Raw genomic sequence first — 27,892 nt, 5'->3', positions numbered from 1 at the left:
TTTGTTTGCGTAGTCGCGAGTAATTGACGTCATATTAACCTCGCAAAGAGTAGAGACTGAGCAAGAGAGTTATCTGTAGTTTGTTTGCGTAGTCGCGAGTAATTGACGTCATATTAACCTCGCAAAGAGTAGAGACTGAGCAAGAGAGTTATCTGTAGTTTGTTTGCGTAGTCGCGAGTAATTGACGTCATATTAACCTCCCAAAGAGGAGAGACTGAGCAAGATAGTTATCTGTAGTTTACCTCAGTACTGACCCAGTGCAGGACTCTGCTGTGAAGGTGGAGACATGCAGCGGTGGTGTATTTGTGACAATTATATATTAAAAAAATAAAAATAAAATTTGAAGGAGTGGCTGCTAGGATTTAGGAAAGGCGGCCTGCCACTCCTAAATGAATGTAGAGGAAATACTGGACATGCATTTATATCACTGATTTAAATTAAAATATGTGCAAAAATGTAATTATCAACATAGCTGATTAGATTTATTTTACAAGGAAAAAAAACACTTGTTTTTACATCATAGGTTTCATTTGTCACATAAAAAATAAACTCCCATGGAAAAATAAATGTAGATAAGCATTAACATTTAATCTAAATGACAAATGCCTCAGTTTTATAAAACAAATCCAGATCACTTTACATAGTGACTTCCTAGGAGTTCACAGTACAGATGAAATAGGGCCCTCCCATATGTCATCATCATACATATGACAGGTAGACGTGATTTTATCTGTGGTGGTCGACTCATGACTGCAGGATTCTCTGCCAGTTGTCTCCTCAGCATTGTGGATGAAATCCCCCGAGGCCTGTCGAGCACTGATTGCACTTTTAACAGAAGGGTCATTAGCCAGTTCCGAGCACACTTGGCCACTCAGCGCACCTCGGTCCTGGTCCACTACAACAACTTTACTTGTTTCTAAAGCATCCAGACCGTCTGGTGACGGCCCCTCTCCACCAAGCAGCGAGGCAGACACAGTCCTGGCTTCCTCTGGCTGCTCTTCCTGATGCTCTCCAGTTGTCATAGCTGGTGTGTCTTTGTCCTCCTTGGTCTCCTGGTCCTGAGGTCTGCTCTCCAGCCCAAAGAAGTGGTTTCGGACAACAAAGCGAACACACTGCAGGAGGACGTTCCTCTCATGGCGGATGTCTAGGGCCAATAACTAAACAAATGGGGGGAGAAAAACATATAAGAAACTGCTAAAAGACATTCAGAACTTTGGGACATAGCAGCCAAGTTGTACTCTTCAGCTTTAGTTTCTTTTTGTTTTGAAATTACAATCTAACAATATGTGTGTGTAAAACTCCAGATGAGCCCATACCATCTCCAGTAAAGTGGGCCGACGTGTCTGCGGCGTATCTTGATGTCTGCCGCCTCGTCCTCTCCTTCCTCCCCTGCCTCCTCTTCCTCCTCTTCCTCCTCTTCCTCCTCTGCTGTTCGTGTGAAGGCCAGAGTTGGGCTGGAAGCCTTTGTGAGCCTCTGCACCCACTGAGGAGGTTTCCATACATCTCGAGGGTTGTCTGTCGTGGGGGTTTGGTGGTAGGCCGTTTAGGAGGGCTCTGTTTTCTTGCACCAGGTCTTTAGCTGTCTGAATGGGGATGGCTAAAACACAGTGGAACGTGTTACTCATTTATGCAAAAAAACAACACTGAATATGCACATTGTTATTTTCCACATACTCCCCTAAACTTCAACGTTTCATTATCTGGAAGTTGTCCATGTCTTTATGACTACATTACCTATTGTACAGTTTTCTAGACTTCTAAAGAAATTCTGCAATACTGGGATTTGATTTAAGGTTAAACCAAGAACTCCTGTGCAGACACAACGCATTCGTCCACTTCACTTGAAATTGACATACAATTTGATGAGTATGTCAAACAAAAAAAGCAGTCATTCAGGAAGCACAGGCAGGATTCACACCATGAATGTTGTGCTGGAGAGAGGAAACACGAATAAACTATCAACCAATGGACATTTTGCAATCTGTTCTCACATCTGCAAATGTGCCAGAGACAGACTCCACCGACAGAAGAAAGGCATACTTGGAGCAACTTTGGGTTCAGCGTCTTGCCCAAGGACACTTTGACTGTAGAGGGGATCGAACCGCCAACCTTACGATCAGAGGACGCTCTACCACCGGAGCCACAGCCGGTGACAGGTGTTCAACTCACCCTCTGGTTCCTCATCGCTCTCACTCATGGAGCCATAGTTTGCAATCAGGCAGCCAAGCGCTGAGCTCATCTGTTTCGGGGGCACCACCAGGCCTCCAGCCCTGGACTCAGCAGCCTGGTCCTCTCTGTCAGAATCTGGGAGCACATGAGGAACACAGTGCAACACAAGGCTGTTTTCATTAATGCTGTTTAAGTGTGTTTTCCTCTAAAATACAGACATTTTTCAGCAAACAGCAGTGCCGGTACAGATATGGTGACATTTCTTAAGTGATTGTTTATCGTCTTGTTTGAATCACGGTTCACACACCGTGGTCACTGCTGGCCAGCGCTCCCAGTGGATCCCCGTCCTTACAGGGCTGGCTGAGGGGTTTGGGTCTCCGTGCAGCACCGCTGTCGGACGGCTGAGGACCTTGTAGGTGTCGCTGTTGTGACCCTCTGTTTCCCCACCTGTGACCTCGACCTCGGCCTCTCATTCGTCTGAGAGTAAATATATTTCTACGTTACAGTTCAGTTTGCTTCTGGGTGCAACGACAGAGGAAATAAACAGGATGCAGTACAAAACACATGATGTCAACTGTACATTTACCCAAACTGAGCAGTTTCCAGAACGCCTCCCGTCTCCTCCCGCACCTCCAGAACTTTTTTCTTTCTCTCAACATTCTGAAGGGTTGGATAGTTTCTGCAAATACAAATGAAGGCACCAGTTGAATAATGACAATAAGAAGAAGAACTCCTTGTTGCTGATCAGACAGCAACTGCAAAATCTGTTCTTTTTTTCTGTCATGGAACCATCACACTAATAATTCTGGGATAAAATATCATGGCTGCCACAGTTTTGATCATCTGTGCAACACTTACTTGCGCCTCTCTTCTCTCCACTTTGCAATTTCCTCTGGTGTGTCCAGCTTGATTCTTTTGGTTCCTGGTGCATGGCTCTAAAGTCAGGATGTTAAACGTGGATATGTAAAAAAAAACAACAAAAAATACTTTGAGTTGAAGTTCATGACGAGGTGTTTTACTTACATTTCTCCAGTGAATGCCGACGATCTTTTCATGAGCCATGAAGCTGCAGTTGGCCACAGAACACTGAGGATGAAATGTGACAGAGAGATCAGTAAACTGTGAGCAACGGCGAAACATAAACAGCATGAAATGAAAGTAATAATACTGAATCAAATGCAGGACGACACCTTGACATGCTGAGAAACATGTTCATCGTACTTCTCCTGGTTCTTGAAGCCCCGGTCACAGGTGTCACAGAAATGGGAAAACTCTGGCTCCTTCTTGTTTTTCTGTTGGAGGTTAAATACACAGAAATCAAATAAAGAGATGTGCTCCTTCTAACTACAAATACAATGTTAAATAAAACACAAGTCATCACCCTTTTCCCCTGGAGACTGGAGGCTCCATAGTTCTGTCTTCCGATATGATTTCCACCTTGATGCCGTTCATGTCCAAATGTTTGACCTAAAGACAGCAGAGGTGTGAGTGACAGCACAGACCAACTCCACAGACCCAACAGGGTCTTCTTTGTGACAATTAAAGGAGTATTCCACTGATTTTAAACACCAAAAAACGTCCTAGCTTTTATTTCCACGTAAAAAATATCTACAAATGCTCAGGTAAAGATCAACAGCACAAACAGATCAGACAGACGTGATTCAAATTTGACTTGAGAACAAAACATCGAAAAAATACTTTAAAAAAAAGACAGACAGACGGACGGACACACAACATGTTCAGTGACAGGTTTCAGAGAAGAACATTTAGAGCTTTCCAGAGGATTATTTTTGTTGTTGTTTAGTAAACGGAGTCATTGCAGTGCACAGTTCAGTTGTAGGAAAAAACATGAACACTTAGCAAAGTTCTGTCAGTGAATAAAACACTTCAGAGGAGCTTCGTGAAGTCTGCTGAAGATGCAGTCAGCAGGTCCATCATGGCGTCTACATGTTAGCTTCATGCTATCAGTCACTTTACTCACGTTAGCCACACTGAGTTGGCCCCGGGCCCAATTAACTTAACATACCGATGTGTTACGTAACGTTAGCTGACCATCAATGTTTAGCTAATGTCTATTTAACTTGTAAAATCTATTCTGAGTTACCTTAAGCTAATAAGTCTACCTTTCCTCTGGTGAGTCGCTGCCCTGTTCTCCAGGACGACCCTCCTCTGACTGACCCGGAGCCTGGTGCTGGACGGGACGTCAAGTTCAAGGCCGCTCTTAACGAGTAATTAATGTCGCATTACCGTCCAAAGAGTAGAGACTGAGCAAGATAGTTATCTGTAGTTTACCTCAGTACTCCGAGTACCGACCCAGTGCAGGACTCTGCTGTGAAGGTGGAGACATGCGGCGGTGGTGTATTTGTGACAATAATAATAAGAATTAAAAAAGAGAAATTTGAAGGAGCCGCGGCTAGGATCTAGGATCTAGGATCTAGGACCTAGGATCTAGGATCTAGGATCTAGGAATGGCGGCCCGCCTCCTAAATGAATGCAGAGGAAACACTGCCTGAAGATGTCATCGTGGCTGTTGCCCCTCTTTCAGCAGAAAGCCTGTGTTATAAACTGTAAAGCATTTATCCATCTCATCTGGGAAACAGTGAACTTGCAGAAAGCAAAATCCTGACAGGGAAACAACAGCAGGTTACTGAAGCCTCTGCTGCTTGGATTTTTTATCATGTCTCTTTTGTCTCTTTCCATACTTTCTGCAGGTGTATCACTAAACTGATGGCGTATTCCTTTCATACATCCCACCAGGTTTTTAAATGGTTGGTTTGATTTGAAAAATCATGAGTAATAAAACCAAAAAGATGCATTTACTCCTCATGTAAGAGTTCACAGTTGGAGGACATCAGCAACGCCTGCAGCCTGAAGGCCCAACGCTTTATACCAGAGCCCTGGAAAACTATTCAAAACCGTAAACTTTCATATATATATATTCATTACACATAAAGTGAAATATTTCAAGACTTTTTATGTTTTTATCTGATGATTATGGTGAAATCTTACATCACAGATTGTTGAAATATTTCCTAAGATTTTGAATACAGAAATTTCCAACTTCTGGATTCTGTGCTGGTCCACTTGGACCTTGATTTCCAAATGAGATGCAGAATGTACTTTCATCTAGACCACTGTGCAGCAGTCCAGTGCTTTTCCTCATCAGCCCAGATCAGGAGCTCCTGATGTTGCTTTGACTTGAAGACCGACACCAGCCTCAGTCCACTCAGACAGACGGTGCTGATGATCATCTTCTGGACACTTTTAAAGTCATCCATCTGTACTTGTAGTGACTTGTACTGAACTAGATCCAGAGACGCACTGTGTTTACACAGTTATTAAGATGCTGGATTTATAATTTAATGAGCTACAAGGCTTCAACTGTTTCACTCTACATGAGAATAGAATAAATGACATTTTGACTTTCTTAAATAACTAATAGAAACCAACAGACGCATCAGTGTCATGCAGACATCAGTGATGCTTCGAAGCGATCTTAGGTTCATATTTGGAGTCAAACCAGCATCACCAGAGAAACAACTTCCTGCTCTCCTCACCGTATGGACGCTCAGTCCCACACCGGCCACGACCCCACGGGAGGCCGTACGCGGACCCTGCCGCTGCGCCGTGACACCAGCCCCGGTTGCCGCCGTGGTCCCAGATGGGCTCGGAGGGCGTCTCGCTCCAGCTCCACATGGAGGGCTGGAAGCTGCTGGAGCGGCGCTGCTCCTGCTGGATGGAGGTCGGAGGAGGACTGCCGAAGTCCGGCGGAGGGTAGTGTCCCGGTTCGTCCATCGGCTGGGCCCAAGTCTGCTTTCACGTGCAGAGTACCGATGAGCAGCGGACTCGTGCTCCTCGCTGCTGCGCGTGTTTTGCTCTCGTTCATACACAATTCGTCACTTCCGCAGGAAGTAGTCATAACTACGGTGGCCGACGGGGGCAGATGACTCGCAAACACACAAACAAGCCGCCGCCGCAAAAAATAAACACTGTGTAGTACAAATCACTGGATAAATACAAGCAGATAAATTACTTGATCATTATATTTGTTTCTTTCCGTCACTGGCTTTAGCTTCATCTGTATGAACTGAAAACTTTATGAAATGAAAAATACTTTATTTATCCCAGAAGGGAAATTCAATTGGTTATTATAAGATCCTCGAGTATTTTATTCTCATCTCAAAATCTTAATTTGCTCTGAAGCTGTCTAACGAGTTTATAGGCGGAAAATGTTCATCTCTTTGTTCGAAATGTTTTGAAGCAGAAGTTTAAAGTGCCATATGTACGTAGTTAGACTCTCCCAAGAGTAAATACATTAATTACAAAACATCCAGATCAGGTCAGTGTGGGGCAGCTGAAGGTCATATTTACTGAACCCTGATGGTCCTCAGGGCAGCGTGTTAAGACTTAAGAAAGCTTCAATGAACAGCTTTCGACAGCTTTTTCCCACCAGCTGAACGGCACACTTCATGAGGAGTAAATTTGGTGGAATGTCCCTTTAATACCCCAATCTCATAGAGCTGCTGACATATTTATTATGAATCCAAGTGTTCACCAGATTCTTCCAACTATTTCTGACTTTCTTGGAGGACCAGCACCTCCTGTCTCTTTGCCATACGGAGGTGCAGCTGCAGCCTGAGGGCGGTGCAGGGTGCTCTCTGCTCTCCATCTCCCCTGATGCCAAAGACACGGAGGTCAAAGGTGGAGGACAGGAAGTCAGCAGCCACACTGCCCACTGGACCTGGAAAGCTGCACAGAATTACTCTGAGGCAATACAACGCAGCGTAGCACTGAAAACACAAGAAGAGATCAAATGTCCTTGAGGTGCTGCTCGCTGCTCGCTGACCTCTGGCCTCCCCGAGGACGAGGAGACGGGAAAATAAAGCACAGCATCATTTCAGCGGTTTATTATCTTTATTTATGCTCTCACTCTCTCTCGCTCTCATTCTCCTGAAACAAATCACAATTAAACAACAGGTCTGAACTGATAGTTTTCTATACAGGTGATTTAAAATATTAAACTGAAAGTGTACAGCTATTACTACCAAATTTAAGGCAGAATTCCACACAGAAGTGGTCAAATTATTGGATATTGATATAATTTTGACCCATTATTAATTTCTCTAGTCAACTAAGAACCATCAATTAGACAATGGGAAAAGAACATCTACAACAAAAACCTGAATTCAACACTGACTCATGTTAGTAATATATTAGTAACATTTTACATGAATAAAATATACTATGTATTATACATTGTTAAGACTCTTTACCGTTTATTACATGTTGCCCTTCCCAGAAAAAAGGTATTATTGCATCTCTAGAAGTAACCATGGTCCTGCAGCAAGACAGTCGAGGCTGTTTCACCCAAACGCAGGTGTTTTTTCTTTAAAAAAAAATAAAATTAGCTTCAGATGCTAACACACCGTGGGTCATTTGGAGAGGAGATCACACGTCCATGGATGACACTTACTGACAAGATGACGAAGAGTACGCACGTGGAAAACACGGAGCTTTCTGTACAGTCACCCAAAAGTTCAGCATTTTGCAAATTTGAGTTTTTTTTTTTTCTTAAAAAGCCAAGGCCAAGCAGCCAGAGAACTATCCTGAACTACGCTGCCATGCTAATTTGAAAATGTAGTAATTTTCCAAAAAGCTGCCCCCCGAAAAATACTTTAATCAAAAGAAATAGTGGGAAAATACGATTGTTTTCTCTCTTTGCAAGACTTCTGATATGTCTCTTGTATCTGTGCGATATATATGAAGCAACTGCGAGCAAGAAACACCACGAACATGTTGATTTTACACTTTTGCTTTTGTACAAATTAAAAAAAAACGAAGATACAAAGTGGTAATTAGTGAGTTTTTAGCCTTTTTGTTACTGTCGACTAGAACCAGGCTTGCTGTTTCACTTCAGTCCATGTGCTAAGCTAAGCTAACCAGCTGCTGGCTTCAGGTTCATATTTCGCGTACAGATGTGACGTTGGTGTCTCCTCATCAAGTTCTCAGCAACAAAGCAAATACTGGTATTTCCCAGCAAGTCAAAGTGTGTCTTTAACTCGTCGGGGAAATGCTTCACCAGAAGAGACGTTTATATGTGAAACAGCAATGGAGCAGACTGTGGAGTGATATGAGTGGTCACTGTCACACAAACATTTACATTTACAGAATATATAAAACGTATATTTGTTACTTTCAAAAATCTACTAGATTTGCTATATAGCCAACTCTTTAGATACCAGTGAAATAGATTAGCAGTGGCAAACATCTACTCTTTCAGTTTTCTATAGTGATGTGCTAAATTCAACAGCGGCATTAAATGATCCACATAAAATCCACACATACGTGGTTTGCTGTGGCAGGTTTTTAAAAGGACAACTTGCAGTTGTTGTTGGAAAAATATAAAAACATACAAAATACAAATAAAGTTTAAAAATTGTTTAAAATTTTTACTGAATTGGCCCATTGACACAGTGGTTACTGTGGGTGTCATAGAATTCTGGTTTCCTTCTGCTGCTGGTATCACCAAACACGGATATACATAGAAAAAGAACACCGATGTGTCTCGCTTTCCTCTACAGTTTCTAACAAATGTTTTTTGTTTTACACAACTTGCACACAGACCTACATGACAAAAAACACAGTGTAGCACAGTACAAAGGTGGTTGAGTGTGGCACGGTATAGTGGCTTTTGTTTTTTTGATCTACTGATTGACAGCACAGTGGCTCCACCAGTATGTGTCATCACAAACTTGTCTCCCTGTCCAAGCTCTTCTCATGCCTCCGTCGCTTGTGTCGCTTTTCGCCTCTGGGACAACTGCACAGAAAAAAAAGAAGATTATACCAAACTAAACATAGAAACAGAAAAAACAGACCTGTGGATGTTCACTGCCATGCAGCCATGCAAGTCTGTCTCATGTGAATGCCCCAACAGCCCAGTGTCTTGTGTCATTCACCAGGAACCCTGCTGTACATTTAAATCTTGCACATTTTACAACATGCAAAGGCCACATTCGGCATTATAAAACACATCCTTGAATTAACATGCACATCCAGACCATGCTGTGTTGTCAATCCATCCATTTATAACTGATTTATTACTACATGTACCAAGTCCCGTCACCCAAATCGTGACATGCAGCACAGACCGACATCATTTTCAACGTGCAACAGTAAACACACAGAACGAGAACGTCCATGCTGAAAGGGACGACTGGGAACAGCTTACCTTTGGGATATCAGCTTCTGAGAGGTTAGGAAGGGGAGCTTAGGGGTGGGATGGAGCGAGAGAGGCAGGCAGGAGACACTATGTTAGTCTACTCAGTGGGAAGCCTGCGAGGGCAGGGCTGTTCTAAATAAACAGAATAGCTCTTGAGTTTCTTGGAAAAATGTAAAGTAAATGTACCATAATGTTTCAATAATAAACACCTGCCACTGCTGCTTTAACACCCTTTTGAACTAGAGTTTGAATCCTGCTGAAACACATTTAGGGATCTGGAATCAATACGTCAACTGTTGCCGTAGATACTGACGTGGACATCTGAGTGTTGTGAGTCTGACGCTCACCTTTTAGCGCTTGGTTCCTTTTTAGCGCTCTCAGCAGGGCTGACACTCTTCCAGACATTCCCGAAAGATCCTTTGGACATTTCATCAGTGATGTTCACTGTGGCTGGGTCACTCCTTCAGACACACATCACAGAGAGAAAGGCCTTATTTGACTGTCGTAGGAGAATGAGAATTATCCCTGATCTGTATCTGCCACAAGAACACTGACAAACTTGTGTTACTATACAGATGGAGTGAACCTAGCAAGGACTACCACAGTGAACACATGGTCCCGACAGTGAAGCAAAGAGATGGGAGTGTGACGGGATGGGGCTGCATGAGTGCAACAGGTGATGACATTTATAGGTGGCATGTGGTGATCCGAGTTTTTGTGTGTTTTGTGAAATGTATTTTAGTGTATTTGTGCTTGTTTGTTGCGGGGTGCAAGTGTGTTTCAGGCTTTGGATGGGAGAAGCCTCACTCGCTCTCCTCCGTACCTGAGGATGATTGGTAATCAGCGCTGGATAAAGCCTGCCTCCACCTGTGCTCCAGCGCCAGTGGATTATTCCTCCCTCGAGTGGCAACAGGCCAGCCAGCTGACTACGGAACTTTGTGAATTGAGAATCTAGCTTTGTTTTTTTTCTGCGTTTATGCCGGAGCCTCCCTGTCGGATTGACGCCTCCCGGACCCAGCTTTGGCAGCAGAACCCCAGCCTCAGTCGTCTTGCCTCCCGGTTCCCCCAGGAAACTTCCCCAGGATTTCCCTCACTCACTCGGCTACCCTCACTAGTTTTCTGGTGTCCTTTGGTTCCCAGTGGTTGTAAATAAATCCCTCTTTTCTTCACTCCAAAACCCTGTGTTGCATTTTTGGATCCTGCTCAGACTGAACCGTAACATGGCACCATGAATGCCTGTAGATATACCAAAATACTGGCTCACAGTATGACTCCTAGTCTGTAAAAGCTTCATAGAAGAAAATATTTTCAGCACGAACCTCCGGCACACTGACAAAATCACACAAATCATATGGTTTTCTAAAACGTGAAAGCCATAACTAGGCCGAGTATGTCGCCTGACTTGAATTTAATAGAACACCTGTGGGGTATTTCATACAACAAGGTGGAACAACACAACCCCTGCAGCAAAGAGCAGCTGAAAAAATAGCCTCTGAAGAATGGCAGAACATCTCTCCTAAAGTCTGTGCAACACTGCTGCACTCCTCCACGCTGAGGAGGATTCAGCATTTCTTCTGTATTTAGCCTCTCTGTTCTCCAGTAAATGCAGTTTGACTGAAGTTTCTATGAAATGAAATCTAGTGTCCTGTTGTAGATTTATTCTGCAGGTAGACTCTCCTACTTAGAATCTGACAAAACACCCCAGCATGCAGAATATGAATAAAAATGTAGATGACTTACTTGTAGTGTCCCTCTAGTGGCACCTGTACAATGCCCTCCTCCTCTGCAATAATACTGTGTTCCTCCTGAAGACAGAAAACAAAAGAGAATATCTGCTGCAGCTGCAGAGATGTAAAGACATCACTGGTCATCTAAGCTGTGGTCTATGACTGAACCTCTTGCGCAGCATCCTCCAATTTCTTCTTCTTCCACTCTGGCATGAGGTCATCCAGCCAGCTCAGGTCCCTCTTGGTGAAGATGAAGTCCAGCAGCTTACGAATGAATACCAGGGCCAAGACCTGGAGACACAAACAGGCTCATTCAAGCAAACGGATCTGTTAAGTAGAAAACATAAACAACACACTCAAGTTACCATCATGGGGAAAACGATGGCAGCCTTGGAGGTCTTGATGATCCACAGAAGGACCAGGCAGGTGAGCTGAACGATGGTGAAGAGGTGCACTTTCCTCAGCGGGACGTGGCGAAGGTAGATGAAGTCTGGCTGATGTTTGGCTGGCATGCCGAACAGCTTGAGACGGTCAAAGAACTGCGCAGGTACAAAGAGACAGACGTTCACTCTTTTCTTGATTGTTAATTCTAATAAAACACCAGCAGGTTGTGCTGAAGCTCACCTGAATGCCTCTGAGCGACGAGGCCCCCATGTACAGGAAGACTCCGTAGAGCACAGGCATGGGGATGAACTGGAAACAGACACACAGGTTTAGCACCATTTGTGTATGATTGTTTTTTAGTGTTTATGACTATTTTCTATCTTTGGTGTGACAGATATGTAGGACATGAGAAGAGGAACCTCCAACACAAGGCCACAGTGGTAACGTGAATGATGCTGTGCTGCCCTACGATGCCTAAATGTAGTCATTACACATGTGGTTGAAAATGAGTTAAAGCCAGAATCAGACTCTACGACACCGTATCTCACCATAAAAATAACATATCACAGGAATACTATTTGAAAAGCTATACAATTCACAAGAACTGAAAGACAGAGGTTAAAAAAAACAAACTGTGATGAGTGAGACTCCAGCTAGGAGCAAAAAATGTTGAAGTAAATCCTGTTAACCAGCTTCTTCCTCTTTCGTAGAATTTAAAATATTTGATCTTCAAAATTTACCTCAATATCTAAGCAACTGAGCTTGTTACCACACAAATACGACAAATAATGCTGTTGAAATGAAACGCTCTGAAAGCTAACCGGTCTGGCATGGCAGAGGAACTTCTAATAGATTTCATGTGATTCTATTCTTTGAATTACATCGTTTATTGTAGTTATTTCGCAAGCATTTTACTAAAGTAGCTCCAAATTAGCAGAAAAATGAAAAAAATGATAGATTTTTACGACTTATGTGTGTTTTTAAACTTCACTTGTTTAACTGCAGAAACTGTGTGGGTGAATTCAAGCCTCTCATCCACTGCACATCTTCAACACTTTGGTACTTTTGTAGGCTAAGCGTACAATTTCTATGTCACAAAACACTTTTTGAGCATATTTTGAGAGAATGGTGGCTGTCTGTGGTAAGAACTTGGGTCCAGCACAAAGTGGTGTAAAAGTTACAGGAGCGGCTCCAGTAGGATCCACCAGCTCTGACCACGAATTTAACTCAGAGCAACAAAACTATGACAAATAGAAGCTGCTGGACGTAACTACACGTCTATGAGCACATAGGGAATAGAACAATGGAGCCTAGATGGTAAATCTTATGTTGTAAATGGTGATGCTCAAGAGGAGAAGACTGCTGCTCCACGAGGACATCGAGAAAGGCAGAAAAATGGCGTTTGTTGTCGTCTGAGTTTAACCAATCAGCATTTGTCTTCTTCAAGTTTTAACCAGTCAGCATCGAGACCAGCAGTTTTTCAGAGGTACTCATCCTTCTGCCCCCAAAATGGCCTTAAATCTAAAAGGTTCCTGCAGTCAAACATGCACAAAGCTGCAAACATCCTGATGTGACTTTTGTTCATACATATAGATGATTCTGGATGCCTGGACATGATTTCTATAACCATCATTTATGTAGAGGTTTATACATACTGTATATCTTTAGCTAAGTCTTTAAGAAATACCTCATATTACTTTTTAATGAATAGGACTTTCTGGTGATATTCTAAGGACTACTAATAGCACATCAAAATCAAGCTTTGTAATATATTTCAATGCCTTTAACACAGCAGCATGTTTTCATTACATTCTCTCCAACGTTTGAATGCCGCTTTCTATAATTCTTGTGTCAGCGTGGGTGTTTATCTCCAACCTTTAACACAGAGGTCATGAAGACAGAGCAGCCCATCAGGGTAAAGATCATGAGGCCGGTGAAGCGCTGCTCTCGAATGCCCAGGAACTTGGGCTGCTCTCCGGGGGCTGAGCACTCCGACTCCAGCTTCAGGCTGTTCACGTGGGAGATGGAGAGGACGGTGGCTGCCACGAACCACGGGAGGCCCATCACTGAGCACACTCCCAGCATGACCCCCACCACAAACAGGTCCAGGTGGTATCCACAGCCTTTCTGCAGGGGCAGGGTTGAATTATGAACTGATGAGTTCTGACGGGGAGCTATTGTAACACTGCTTTGAGCCACTTTAGGATAAACAAAGGGTGAGGTCACCAACAAAACAGCAGTCCTGAAATTTGTAGGGATTTAATATTCTGCGAGTCAGGCTGAGACAAAGGAAGAGAACTTTCTACATCCACAACCAATTCTTCACATCACTGAGAGCAGATGAAAGAGTGAAATACCTTGAGTTTGTGCTCCTTCCTGTTGATGATGACAGCCGTGATCTGCTGGTCCATGAAGATGAGGATGGTGCAGAGCAGAGCGGGAATGAAGGTGATGATGGTGGTCCACCAGGGATTAGGCCCCACAGGGTTTATTACCCAGCCACGGTCATCCCTGGTTGGCTGCACGGAGTGGAAGAAGAGCGTGATGAGTTTTCAAACATTGTATGCCAGCTAATGCAGTGTTTGTGTATGTACGCAGGGTTCAACAAGCAGAACATCTTGGCAACAGAAACAGACAAAAAGGCTAACCAGGAGGAAGATCTATGATCCATGATGTGACTTTTAAAGACTTGAGCAAACAGAAAACAAATCATTCATGGGCTCTTCAAAACCAAACCACTGACAATATCCTGAAAGATTTACACAAATATTTCTTTAAAAAGGGTTTAAATGACTTCAGCAGAAGACTCCTGGACCATCAGTTTATGGAAAGTCAAACAAAGTGGGATAAAACTCTGAATAAGTCCCTGATCAGTGGAGAGCATCACAGCAAGTCACAGATTCTGAAGTCAAATGACTGCTGGTTTACACAACTGAATATCCAGAAGGAAGGATGTTGATGGAACGCAGCTGACTGTGATGAAGAAACCGGCTGTTTATCAGACTACTGGAGGACTGCCTGTGACAGGTAACTGCTTCACAAACCCAGTTCCTGCTAAACTTTTTTTATATTAATTCAACAACTTTAATATACTTTGAATATAGTGTCGTCTTTTTTATTAGATATTTGTATTTTTTGCTGTTAGTCATGATGGTTATTTTTCTATTTGTCCACATGGCACACATCATGAGAAAACTAACAAAAGTCTCCATTTAAAGATTTCTTTCTTTTTTTTAAAGAAGAAAGAATTGAGGTCCACTGTAACATCCTATGGCCTTCTGACCTCTGCTCACACATTTATCTAGTTTCCTTCGTATAAGCTACGTATGAATAACATGACTGTGATATCTACATAACATTCTTATTGTGTATTTCTGTTTCTATACTTTTGTGTATTTAAATATTCTTTGGTAAAAGACAACACATACTGATGTTATGTATAAAACAGATGCCGACAGCAGCTTTTCACATGTGGACTTACTTTGAACTTGCTGGGAACCTGTAGTTTAGGTGAGGGGATCCCCAAAGCATAATCCACCAGCACCATAGTGAGGATGGTGATGAAGACCGCAAAGTCACTGATGATGGAGCGCACCTGGAGAGAACAGAAACACACACTGTTCAGATAAAGTCCGTGTTACAGTTGAATAGTTTAGGTCAGAGTTTACACACCTAAAACATTACAGCTGTCGAGAGCCAGACAACAGATCTGAACATTGTCCTGTGCTGTATCTTCCCAGAGTTAACCCTCTGAACTGAATCAGTATTAAAATAATTGCTTCAGAGGGAGTCCAAAGGCAACTTTGGATTGTCGGGTTGTGATGACATGTTTTGTAAACTGTGCTATACAAATAAAATTGAATTGAATTGGATTGAATTGTAAATTTTTTGGGTCGTTACTTGTTCCTTTTTTTTTTAAATTTAGGAATTTTGACTTGACCTAATATAATATCTGTTTATATCAAAACTGGTAAAAACCCTTTCTAGATGCACTGACAAGTCGATAATAACTTGTCAGTGCATGTAACCTTTAACTGTTTTGTTAATTGTTTGTTATGCACTCATTTATTCACATCATTAGACAACAATATATTTTTACTTTTTGTAACTGGAACATTTTCCTGTTGGACCTTATTTATCTTATTCTTATTGTTGATTGCTTACTGCCTATGATTGATCGATTTTCTGTGAATATGTGTATTTAAATCCACTACACAAAAAAGTGAGCAGGACTCGTGTGTTGTACCACAGCCTTTTCTCTACGCCTCGATCTGTTTAGAGGCATGTAAATACTCCTCCTCCAGTCTGACAATGAACTCTCAATCATGGAGATGGAAATAATCACCTGAGAGTAGAACGAGCTGGTGTTTTGCTTGTTCTGCTTAATGATATTTCTTTACGAGTCCCTAAGGACCCCTCTGTCAGAATGCATTATCTGGGAGTGATCAGTGCAGTGTTCAGGTCTGACTTTTGACATCTCAGTGCTGTACAGCTGCAGTGAAATATTTATCACCACAAGGTGGCACTGGCATGTTATAGATGAGTGTGGCAGCATCACGCCACACATTACGCTCATAAATGTCATCTCAATGATAAGTCATAGAAATTGCACGCATAGAAAGGCCACGCAGACTGCAGGATTTCTGCTGTGTCCCGAAACAGCCAATAGATGGCAGCATAAACTAAACTGTCACATAGGGAGGCAAACTACTACAATTTCAGCCTAATTCACTCCCATTACAAAATAAGAAGCAGATAAAGGTGATAAAGCTAATTGAGTTTGAGAGCTGCCACACACTTGCAGATGGTGTCAAACAGGAATGTCTTCAGAAGAAACAAATGTTTTAAAAAGATGGTAAAAAGTAGGTGTGTGTACCCTGGTGGGGAAGTAGCGGCTGGTCTTGAACTCCTTGAGGAAAGCAGACATGAAGACGGTGGAGAAGAAGAGGACCACGCACCAGAAGAGGACATCAGGAATGTAGGGGCCGTGGGGGCCACAGGCGCTGCCCTCGAACTCTCCGTGCAACATCTCGCACTCCTACTGGCCCCGGAGGACATAATAATGATGATGATGATGATGATGGTGATGATAATAATCGGGGTGATGAGCATAAAGAGGACAGGAATAACCATGCCGACAAACACAGTGACAGTGGAGATGATGGCGATGATGGATGTCGGCGATGAATTAGTGAGGTCTGAACAGCATCACTCTGATACATTTACTACCGATTTTCTTCACCTTCTCTGTAAGACATGATTCATCCATTTGCATACAGTCCCAGTAGCCTCATGTGATCCTACCTCCAAACATTAGCCACAGTGCGTCTAATAAGCATGTGTAGGAGTGATGCAGCGTGCTGCCACCAGCGAGGCTGATTTGTGATACCTCATGCTGCATCTCCACACTCATTCTGCACAGCTAAATCCTGTGGAATCCTGCCCATGTTCTTAATCCACGCCTAGACTTATGACACTTCTTGATTAAGCTAAGTGTAGGCTGAGGGAGATACGACTGAGTGCCAGGGACTGCAAGAGATAACCACAACTGTCTAGGCATTTTGTTTGGGTATCAAGTTTGATTTTTGGGTGAGTAGTTTCTGCCTCTGCTTAGCCTTTCCTCTATTCAGGATCATACTATGACTGCTATATATATATATATACCCTTTTTGACACAAGTAGGCACAGATGTTTTACAAGGATTCCTTACCTTGACCTCCAGCATGGTCCAGTTGACCTCGGATGCTGTGATGTTTCTCTCCTCCCAGAAGCGCAGTGTTTCGTTGCTCGGGTCCCTGGGCTCCACACATGCACATCTAATGACGATATATTTAGTTAATTTTCTTAAGTAATTAGAACCAGATGAATATACTGATGTGTCTTTTATAGAATAAAGTAATTTAATATGCAGTTCTCAAACTCCCTCTCTGGTCTGACTTAACTCTTTAAAACTCATGTTTGTGAAGTGTTGCTGCCTTAAAATGGCTCAGAAGTTGCACTGCTGCTTTCTGTAGAATGTGCAGATTGATGAAGTCAGACAACTCAGGTCAAACACTGTACAATCACTTGCTGCTACACAATCGCAAGTGATAGTTTTGGAGTAATTTAACTTGTTGAAGCCGGGAGCTGATTCTGAAAACGACAATACAGAAAGTCTCACCCTTACAGGTAGACGGGATTGTTGTTTCAGGTTTGTCTGTGAAGATTCTCAGTCCTCCAGGTCATGGTTACTCTCGTGGATTAATCGTAGCAGCTGGACTTGCTTGAGTTCCTTGAAGACGTTTCACCTCTCATCCAAGTTAGAGTACACTAACGAACCCCACTGTGTCAGGGGGAGCACTAATGACTCACATAACGAGGGGGAGGAGCAACAAACCCCCAAATGAAACCGAAGCTCAGGTGTTAATGGCTCTTTCAGGATATCAGTATGTGGAACTCCCACCTAGTCAGTCAGAGCTGATGAAGCCTCTTAGATGAGAGGTGGAACGTCTTCAAGGAACTCAAGCAGGTCCAGTTGCTACGATTGATCCACGAGAATTGTTTTAAGTTTGTTATATATGAAACCCCACAGTCTTCATCTGTTGGGTTTTTAAACTGCCATTAGTACACTGCAGCTTCAAGATCAAAATGTGGAGTCATGATGCTGACTGCTTATTTCACTCATGATGTGTCTTCTGGCATATAACACACACCATGTGAACACGTCACCACGGTAGTGACTGGATTTTCACTGGAGGGGGACTTTAAATATTCAAGGTATCAAGTGAAAGGCTCACAAGAGATAAATACCGTAGTACACAAGCAACATTAATGACAGCACAGGCCCACTCTGAAGATTTAAAAAAAAAAAGCATGGATACACACACTGTATGCTATAAGGACTTGTTGGCCAAAGCAAATAAAACAGGGAGCAAACTGACCAACACTCTTAACTTCCACTGAATATGAATCTCACATCACCACTTGGATGCATCCAGTATTGGAGTTTAAGTCTGATACAGCGCTCTAGTTTTATTTATCTTTCTACATTTTCAAAATGTTGGTATTTTTTATATTTTAATATTTCAATTAATTAAAAATATGTGTTACTTTGTTTCCTTATGTTGTTATACCATTTACATTTCACTAAGAGAAAACATTGAACAGATATTTTAGTAATAAAATAAAAAAAAAAAAATCATTGGCAGCCGTATAAAATTACACACCCCTCCTGAACTGTGTAGTCACCAGCATGAAGTGACTTATTCTGCTGCCATTTTGCAAAACTAAATGTCAGCATTCCCTGCTGTCCACTGCATCAGAACAGAGAAAACCACAGAAGGAGCTATTGGTCGGACACAGCCGCCAGCCAGCTTATGTGGCAGGAAAAGGCACGGTCCTCCTGACACATACTCAACATGGGATTATTCACCATAAAGCATTACTGAAGAAGTGGACAGTTCATCTGCCGTACCGCCGTTGTTTCACCACCACCATCTGTTGTTTCATGACGCAGCAAAACACTTGAACACGTGCAGGCAAAGGAGCTGAGTAAAGCCCACTTTGCATGGGCTGCAACTACAATAACAGCACCAGTACAAAATGCTCAAAAGCCGACATTTTAAACAATCTTTGTTCTATTATCACAAACCACAAGCTGACATTTTGTCCAAACTACAGAGTGAAACTCAAAGATATTCATTAAATATCATGGAAACAAGAAAAACTGGCATGCCCCTGTGTTTCCATCTAAGCTGCAGGAATGTGAATTTCTCTTGAAGATGAATAAAGTATCTATCTATCTATCTATCTATCTATCTATCAATCAATCAATCAATCAATCAATCAATCAATCTATCTATCTATCTATCTATCTGTCTATCAATCTATCAATCTATCTATCTATCAATCTATCTATCCATCTGTCTATCTATCTATCTATAGTTTACTAGGAGAACCTGGGAATATCTGGTATTTATGCAACAATAATAGCACAACTCCAACTATTGCTGATTGTTAATGTCAAGTCATGTGTCAATTATCTAGTTAATTTGTCTAAAAAACTTAACAAAACAGATGCATCTTCTAACGACCAAAACAAAGTCCAACTCACGAGTACTGTGTGAGTTTCTGAAGGTTGTTGTGTTTATTGATGGGGTAGTGCACCCCGAGGTGAAGGAGCTTCTCCAGGGCCTCGTAGATGAAGATAATGCAGATCAGCGCAGCAAAAGCTTCCTCAGTGAAGCGTGTGATGTAACAGACGAGCGAGCTGGCGTCGGTGGCCACCAGCAGCAGACAGAAGAAGGCCGTCCACAGGCCGATACAGGCCCTCAGGGAGAGGTAGGAGAGGCCATATTCCCTGAGAGATGTCGAACACAGACACAAACACACGGGGCGTATGAAGCACAAAAACAAAATCGATCATCTAAATGGAATCATTCTGCCGGAACAAAGCACCAAGTTGTACTCAAGAACATAACCTACTTGCAGAACTTGAAAAGGATTTTCTCAAAGACAAGAACGGGCCCTGTGCTGCCCAGGATGGTGAGGGGCTGGCCGGCAAAAAGAGAGTAGGCTATTCCAGTCATAGAAGCCCCAAACAGGGACTCGATAGCACTCTGGAAACACAGAAAGAGCGTTCTGATTTATTCTGCCAAACATGTTGCTTTTTGAGAGCTTGTTTAATTTCCCTGTTAAATTCTAACAAGATAGCATGTCCTTACTCGTGCTGGAGGCTCTGTGAGGCTGTGCTATAGCTAAATGCTAACGCTAGCATGTGGCTAACATGCGGATGTTTAGCAGGTGTAATGTTAATCATGTTCACCACATTAGCTCAGAATGTTAGCATTTCTTAATGAGCATACCCTTGCTGTGACTTATGTTTGGCCACTGTGGCCACATTCAGTATTGCAACTTGAAAATCACGCAACACAAAGAGCATTTTCCCCACAACGAATCAGTAAGCAGCGTGCCACATGAGTAAATGCAAAACCATATCGGACAACTGAAAATGTTGACTGGATGATGATGCATGAAGAAAACTGTATTGTGGTTATTGTCTTGGGTCCGTGAATGGCAAAACCTCATGGCAGTCCATCCATGTGTTGACCTACTTTAATCTGAACCAACAGATCTGCACTGCTGTCACTAAAGCTATCCTGCTCGCATGGCTAAAAACAGCAGATAACTTTTTGCACTGGATCAGTTGTTACAGAAAACATTTATGAATATAAATGGGGCCACATCAGAAATTCAAAGCAGGCTGTTCCCATGATGCCAGGCTGAGTGTTTCTCTTCATTTAGAAACTACTTTCAAGGTGCCTTTGAGTAAGATGTGTTTGGTGCTTGTGTTCTAAGTCATGTCTTCCCTACATATACAATATTTAAATTTAAGTAAACATCTGACATTGATTGTTTCTTAACGGTTTGAAAAAAACTACTCATGAATTTAATGATCTTGACAGTACACTGACTTCACACACGACTGTTGGGAGCGAATAAAGAGGCTTCAGCGAGCGATAAAGACTTTGCTTCTTACCACACGTCCCTCTGTTGCCTCACCCAGTAGTCCCCCGAAGGTGATGACAGGCGACATGCAGGCGCAGTAGAGGAAGAGGAATGAGGCCAGACACTGGAGACTGAGAGCGTCTGTGTAGTCGGAAAGATAGTGAGGAGCCTTTCGCTTGATGTCCAACACCAACCCGCCAAACAACCTGTGGTGAAACAGGGATTTTACAATTGAGTTGCAAGGTAGAATCCACACATGGTTGTTTTCTGCAATGAAGATACTGTATGATGTGGTAACAGGTGCTGAAAGGTGGAACTCTGTAACCTTCAGAACCGAGGTGTTTCTACCTGTTTTCACTCTTCATGCTAAACTAAGCTAGACATCCATCATTTCCTATTCAATGGACAGATGTAAGAAGTACCTGCTGTATGGTGGCACTTCATTCTCTCCACTGCTGAACAAATGTTTAAGCAGTGTGGGGGGACTTTTGAGAAAAGTGGCTCATTGATTTCCTGTACATTTACAGTATTAATCATGTGAGGCACAAGACAAAATATTTTAAAAAGCGGCAAAGTGCCCCCACGCTGAGCCTGTTCCGTGTCAACTCGATCTATCTTTGCATGACTCTCTCCCACAGCGAGCGGGTTTTCACGCCGGGACAGTGGGGATACTAGCTGGAGGTGGTTGCTATGGCAACAGTGGGCGGGCCGATATGCTTATTTCAGTCTGAGTGGTAGGCAGCCATGCCATGTCCCAGAAGGGGGTGGTGTTGGAGGGGTGGGGGGTGGAGGGAGGGGAGCCAGAGAGTCGGTTTGATAGCCGAGGCCGGGCTCCCAGCCAAACTTCGCTGGGATAAGAGTCTGTACCGCAGCATACCGCAGCTCAGCAGCAACACATCACTCACTCCTCTGCTATTAAACCACCCAGATGAACACTAAACCCCTCTGTGCGCTGTGCTATCACTTCATTGTTTCAAGCTGGGGTTCAAGAATCCCCTTGTAGTCCAGGGATTATAGGCGATGACAACGTGATATTTTCTTCATGTTGAATCCCTTTCGTAGATCTCAGTGTCTGCCTTGTGAAGTCAGACTTTCTGTTTATGTCCAAGAACTATTATGAAAATGACATTACTGAGGGTGTAGAAATGCTTGTTACCAAAGTCATAGAAAAAGGAAATAACTCCAGAGACACCTGAGTGTTTATTAGAAACATGTTGTAGTATGACATTACTTTCAAGGGCAGACTATGAACAAAACAAAGCACGTTTTTGCTATTTAACATCCAATGATATATTACACTCGTACTGTAAGTAGCTGCTCAGTGACAGGCCCCTTCCTGTCTTTTTCTTTTATTGGATTTATGCTACGTTGCACAGTGCATTCAGTAGTCCCTCCATTTAGAGTTAAACTCCTGTCCTCTGATCTTTGTCATAATCATGCTTCAGTTCTGTTTCTAAATTATCTGAATGGTTACTTGCAACAAAAAATGTGAATGTCATAAAGGTCGTCAAAAACAGCCAATAAACCTGTAGCACAGAAAGTTACCCTGACAATAAGTCCTCATGTAGAAACTTTTTCTGGTTCCTATCCTCTTGATACCTTTCTTTCTTTAAATGTTAGAATATTTGAAGGAATAGAAATGATTTAAGGGTTTATTACAACATTGTATATGAATTAGATGGGACGTGATATGATGCTGACCAGACCAGAGAACTGCGTTAAGCCATAATATCGTCTCATTTGAGCTTTCTTGTTGTGAACAAGCATAATTAAATGGCCTGCTAATTCACCACCGAGAACTAACAATTAACTTTAGCGTCAGAAAAAGTTCCTTCTGAATTGTAGATTAGAATAATGAAGAAAGAAAGAAAAAAGCAGTAAGTACAACAAATGCAAATTTGTACTTAAATATAGCAGCTGAGTGCAATCAAAGCAAGGTGCATCATCTGTGAGTGAGTATACTCCCGTGGCTAAGGGTTTTTAAATAATAAAATATTGTTAAAGAAAGGGACTTCACATGGGATAGAGTCCTTGGTTTGCCCTAAACTCATAATGAATTAAAACCCAAACAAAGGGTCTTTGTGTTGAGTTGAAGAGTGAAGGAGGATAATGGGCAAACAGGGTAGTCTCTAAATTTACAGTTTGGGGACAGCGAGGCAGGGAACAGGCAACAGGAAGATGGGCACAGAGAAGAGCGTCGACAGCTCGAGGCTATACACAACAAAGCATGCTGTTTCTCTCCAGCACTTACTTCCCAGTACGCTGCAGCTCTGGGCCACCGTGCCCTCCGTGTTCCTCCGACTCTCCGAGGTCTGTCACTCCGTTGGGAACAGGGGGAATCTTCCGCTTTTCCTGTGTGGTTAAGATCACTGTCACTCAACTGTCGGCCAGCCATCATCACACGGACAAGAACAAGCCTCGGTGGGACTTAAATCTCCACTGACACTTGTAGACACCAAATGCTGATTCCAATGTACTTTCAAATGCCAAACGACTGATCCCTTATTCATGAATCCAGCATATTCACATATACACAGTTCAGCAGCAGAACAATCTAGCAGCGCAGCGGTACGTTATTAATTCACCACAGGGGCCTAATGACAAAACCTGAAACAACCACAGCGCTTTTTAAAAAATCTTTTGGTTAGATGACAAAATATCTTTTCCAACCAAGATGGCGGATCTCTTTTCAAAGAGGACCAAAAATAACTAATGGAGGAAAATAACTAATGTTTTGGAGAGGATTGAGAACAGAACCCTGGGGAGCTTCATCAAAGCACACAGTAGAACGCAGCTGAGATTAGAGGAGAACGCAGATGTTTAACTATTTCTCAGCAGGCAGTATGTGCAGCAGGGTCTCACAAGCTTTACACAAAAAATATATATTATTGATACGTAGAACAGCATCTCAAAAGTGGCAGCAATGGAGACGATTCTCAAAGAAATGTGATTGGTACAGTCCTTATTTACCTGAGAGGGCACATTTTTAGGAGGCTCTATTCTGATGGAGGGGTCCCACTCTCCAGGCGGTAACACCGTTACCTGGTCCAGAAACTCATCAATGCCTGCCACCAGGTCATTCCTGTCTTTGGCCTTGTAAGCAACATCATGGAAAATCTGTCAAGAGACATAACATATGATGTATTTTCTTGGATTCACAAGTGTAGCTTTGCATACCCACATATGAAGAGGTTCTTCAGGAAATCACTATTCCTGCCTTCAAACTAGAGGGAAACAAGATTAGCATAAAAGAGACTCTGCAGAGGGAATAAGGGGTATTTCTGCTTCCACTTTCCTGCAAATGCTACTTAAGGTATATTAGACTGACATTTAATTATGGGAAATTCTGATTCTTTCCCATAATCACAATTCAGAGATACAGTATGGCTCCAACGGTGAATAGCATTAGCTCACTGATGCACTGTGGGAAATCTCCTGTCACAATATTCATGTCATATTCTGCTGAACCCCAAAGGCTTGTTTGTTGTTGTTCCTGTTTTCTCGCTTTTTTAAGATAAGTCAGAGGTCAGGTTTAGTTGTAGAAAAGCAGCCCTGGAGCTGGTAGGTGGACTTTGACTGATTTACTGGATTCTCTATTCCCTAAGCCACCTTAATATAATATTATTGTTTTTATTAGCTACCCTAATATAACCACAGAAAGCCAACATAAATTGTGTCTGCAGTTTTTCCCTTAACTGGTAGTGTGTTGACCCATATAGAAACTGCTCATATTGATCTGAAGGAATCCAGATGTTGTAGTTAGTACTGGGAGCAAACACAAAAATAGTCCAGGATGAAAAAAAATTAAAAAGAGCCTTTTGTTTCCCCCCAGAAAATTGCAATACTAGAAATAATTCTGCCAAGAAGTAGTACGCAAACTTAAATATCTTAAGCTCATATGAACTAAGAATTATCAGAAATACCAAGTAAAAGATATTTGAACTAGTCATCCTAAAAGTTGCATGTTTGGGATAAATTTCTTTTTCTGGTTTTTTGGACTTTAATGGTAGGGACTGTGAAGGAAGACAGACATTAGGCTGCTAATGAAGGAGTCTTAAAATTAAACATTAACTAAAACATTACATCACAACATGGTATTATCTACAAGTTAGTGTTTTTAAAATGTAAAATCTCTTTCAATACAGATCAGTTGAAAAATTAACTTCTTTAAACACCTAAAAACCTTAAAATAAGACCTGAACTCTAAAAACACAATATGTCCAAGTTATTTCCATTAAGTTCTCACCTCATCAGTCATCAGTGTAGCAATAGACCGACCGATTTCATGATACTGTGGACCTTTTCCCAGAGGCCCAAGCAGGATGAAAAGAAACCTGTGCAAAACAAAGAACAACACGTTTTAGGTAAAAGCTCAATCCTTTTCTATGAAGCAAACAGGAGAATATAAGCTCATCTCTCTAGATTTGACACAGCATATAGAGAGAAGGAGACAAGCTGAGGGCTTTTCCAGCAGTTTGTGTATTTACCTGGTAGTGATGGGAACTTCAGCGAGGCCGTTGAGCAGCACAGCGGGAGCCAGACGGACGAAGGCCACCACAGGGCGGTCAAGGAATTCAAGCTCCCCTACCAGGACATTGGATGCCTCAGCGCCAGGAGGGATCTTCTTCATGAAGTGGAGGTCAATCTGTGAGAGGGAAGAAACAAGAACAAAAGATTAGTGTAAAGGTTTGGTTTTCTTTTGAAACTTAACAAAATATGAAAGTGGTTAATACAGTACATCATCAAAAGAAAAAATGTGAACTAATGACAGAATCTGACTCTGATAATCAAACCAAACACAACCAAGCTCTTCTCCAGTTCAAGTCCAGTCAGTTTCTCAGGGTAGGAGGCCTTGGTGACCACTTCACACGTAACCCAAGCTTGGTTAAACATACAGCACTAGTTATGTGTCCAGCTATCAGTGCCCGTATACAAACAGCAGAACCAGCGGTGGGTCCCGTTGCTCACCTTGCTGAAGTCGACAGCGCTGTTTTCTCGGCTGACGTCCTGTTTGCCCTCATTGTTGGCTGGCTGGGACTGAGGTGAAACAGTTTGGCCTGTCAGGCAGAGCAGGAAACCAGAATCAGTTTTCACTGGGCTTAGCCTAGTGCAGGACTGCTTTCCCACACATGGATAAAGACCTCAGTGAGCGACTACAGGGTACAGTTACACTCTGAAAAAATGTGGCACAGCAACAGGCGAAAAGGTTTAGCCTTAGTGACAAATGATAAAATACTGTAGCCCTTTTTCAGAGTGTACCTGGTGAGTAGGCTTAATATTTATAGATAGACTATTTAAATAGCATTACTAGAGCATTTGATGAATGCTCGGTGGTGAAGTCGTGACAGTGAGTTTAGATTTTAGTCTTTCCAAGTTGAGTTTAGTACAGAAGGTGCAATCTTGAACTGTCATGTCAGGTTCATCTGCATCATCCAACTAGTGCTTGTTTAAAGAGATTTCTTCATTTCATTTTAGTCAAAGATTGCTCCTTTTAAATGTCAAGCAGTTTCTTGTGACGTGAATGTACCAGTTGCAGCTGCTTGAAGCACTCCAAGGCAGCGCTGCAAATGTGGCCTGATCAAAATGTCAGCCGGCAGTGATTGTGTGATGTTACTAGCATTAAAGAAATAACTCAACACTTTAGCAGATGATCTAATTCAATGGCTTGCTGAGTGTTAGATACACAGATTGATACGACTCTCATGTCTGGAGGAAACAGGTAGCCAAGAGAAACCCACCAACCCTTAAACCTCTTCTATAATACACACACACACACACACACACACACACACACACACACACACACGCACACACACACACACACACGCACACGCACATGCACGTATAACATTATATTACATAACACAGAAACATGAGAGTGGAATCAGTCTTTTACTGTTACTGATGGCATGTAAGCATTTCCCCCAAAATGTTAAAGTATTTCTTTAAATAAGACGCTCAAAGGCAGCAAGAGAGAAGTTATGCTTGTGTTATTAAGTTACACCATGAATTTTTAGCAAGTAGCTACCACTAATATTAGTGACTGTTATTTAGAATCTGAGTTGCTGAATCATTAGAAGGGGAGAGTATAATCACAAAAACATGGATCTGCACATGCCCTGTTTGGCCATGCACGTCTGTGTGTTACTAATTCTGTTGGATGTCTATGATTTCATGGAAGTTTATCCCAGATATGACCAAAAAAAAACTTTTATATACTTAGAGTAAATTTCTGCACACATAAAAACATTTAGTTCTCTTTTAACTTCTCCAATTTTAAGTCTTGAAAATACAACAGTGAGAAGAGTTGGACTGTGAGAACTACATAAAGAGAAAGTTGCACAAATCTGGATTGCATGTAGCCCATTTTTAACCTCTCATGATGATACTCTCCACTCTACTGTGATCTCTTTATACTTCTACTACTACTATGTCTAGACTTAGGCATCAGCCTAAGTGCTCTGGTTGCCTGGGCAGGTTTCTTGCACACTGTCTTCCTGTGAGATGGGACAGTAGCCTTGTGCAACTGCCTGAAGGAGACTAAGACGTTTGTTCTTGGTTTCATCAAAGGGAGTGTGTGCAGTCATGCGGCCACAGCTCCTGGTGGAGCTCAAAGGTAAAGGAGGGATGGACAGGCATGACACGCAACGTACACACCGCCGAAATGCCCCATAGGAAAAGGTCTTTCTGGGTGAAGCGTTCTTTGGGAGTGTTTCTTGCAGCAAAACCTTGGGAGGTTTTATGGTTTGATAATAGGGGCCATTTACTGGGTAAGTGAAGGGCACACATGCACACACACATGCAAATACAGGAGACAAGAACAAACACAAACATGGAGAAACACAAACAAGAGGAGAACATGAGATATCAGACAGCAGCAAAACAGAAACTCACAGATGGATACACA

At 42.4% G+C, this 27,892-nt stretch overlaps 2 protein-coding genes across 2 annotated transcripts in view; both read right to left on the bottom strand.

The window, feature by feature from the left end:
* Positions 1 to 567: 567 nt before the first annotated feature.
* Positions 568 to 6,054, bottom strand: nufip1 (nuclear FMR1 interacting protein 1). The gene is made up of 10 exons (XM_008285412.1): positions 5,727 to 6,054; positions 3,551 to 3,636; positions 3,360 to 3,461; positions 3,193 to 3,255; positions 3,028 to 3,104; positions 2,756 to 2,848; positions 2,477 to 2,646; positions 2,170 to 2,304; positions 1,317 to 1,597; positions 568 to 1,157 (listed from the first exon to the last, which is right to left on the bottom strand). Exons 1-10 carry the CDS (start codon positions 5,962 to 5,964, stop codon positions 660 to 662), a joined length of 1,743 nt encoding a protein of 580 aa, XP_008283634.1. The 5' UTR covers positions 5,965 to 6,054; the 3' UTR covers positions 568 to 659.
* Positions 6,055 to 8,609: 2,555 nt separating this feature from the next.
* LOC103359857 (sodium-driven chloride bicarbonate exchanger-like) overlaps positions 8,610 to 27,892 on the bottom strand; it is a 47,775-nt gene continuing 28,492 nt past the window's right edge. The window contains exons 8-26 of the mRNA XM_008285409.1: positions 25,954 to 26,042; positions 25,473 to 25,630; positions 25,232 to 25,319; positions 23,956 to 24,102; positions 23,237 to 23,337; positions 21,017 to 21,191; positions 19,963 to 20,096; positions 19,592 to 19,837; positions 17,210 to 17,315; positions 16,376 to 16,537; positions 14,981 to 15,094; positions 13,857 to 14,018; positions 13,375 to 13,626; positions 11,740 to 11,808; positions 11,481 to 11,654; positions 11,284 to 11,406; positions 11,129 to 11,193; positions 9,736 to 9,849; positions 8,610 to 8,986 (exon numbers count right to left, since the gene is read on the bottom strand). Of these exons, the coding sequence (XP_008283631.1) occupies positions 8,914 to 8,986; positions 9,736 to 9,849; positions 11,129 to 11,193; positions 11,284 to 11,406; positions 11,481 to 11,654; positions 11,740 to 11,808; positions 13,375 to 13,626; positions 13,857 to 14,018; positions 14,981 to 15,094; positions 16,376 to 16,537; positions 17,210 to 17,315; positions 19,592 to 19,837; positions 19,963 to 20,096; positions 21,017 to 21,191; positions 23,237 to 23,337; positions 23,956 to 24,102; positions 25,232 to 25,319; positions 25,473 to 25,630; positions 25,954 to 26,042 (2,552 nt within the window). The 3' untranslated portion in view covers positions 8,610 to 8,913. The remainder of the gene's footprint in view (positions 8,987 to 9,735; positions 9,850 to 11,128; positions 11,194 to 11,283; positions 11,407 to 11,480; positions 11,655 to 11,739; positions 11,809 to 13,374; positions 13,627 to 13,856; positions 14,019 to 14,980; positions 15,095 to 16,375; positions 16,538 to 17,209; positions 17,316 to 19,591; positions 19,838 to 19,962; positions 20,097 to 21,016; positions 21,192 to 23,236; positions 23,338 to 23,955; positions 24,103 to 25,231; positions 25,320 to 25,472; positions 25,631 to 25,953; positions 26,043 to 27,892) is intronic.

The sequence above is a fragment of the Stegastes partitus genome, unplaced genomic scaffold (genome assembly GCF_000690725.1).
Source record: "Stegastes partitus isolate 25-593 unplaced genomic scaffold, Stegastes_partitus-1.0.2 Scaffold401, whole genome shotgun sequence".
NCBI lineage: Eukaryota > Metazoa > Chordata > Actinopteri > Pomacentridae > Stegastes > Stegastes partitus.
Note: the sequence above shows the minus strand (reverse complement) of the source record. Positions and strands in the feature narration are given on the sequence as shown.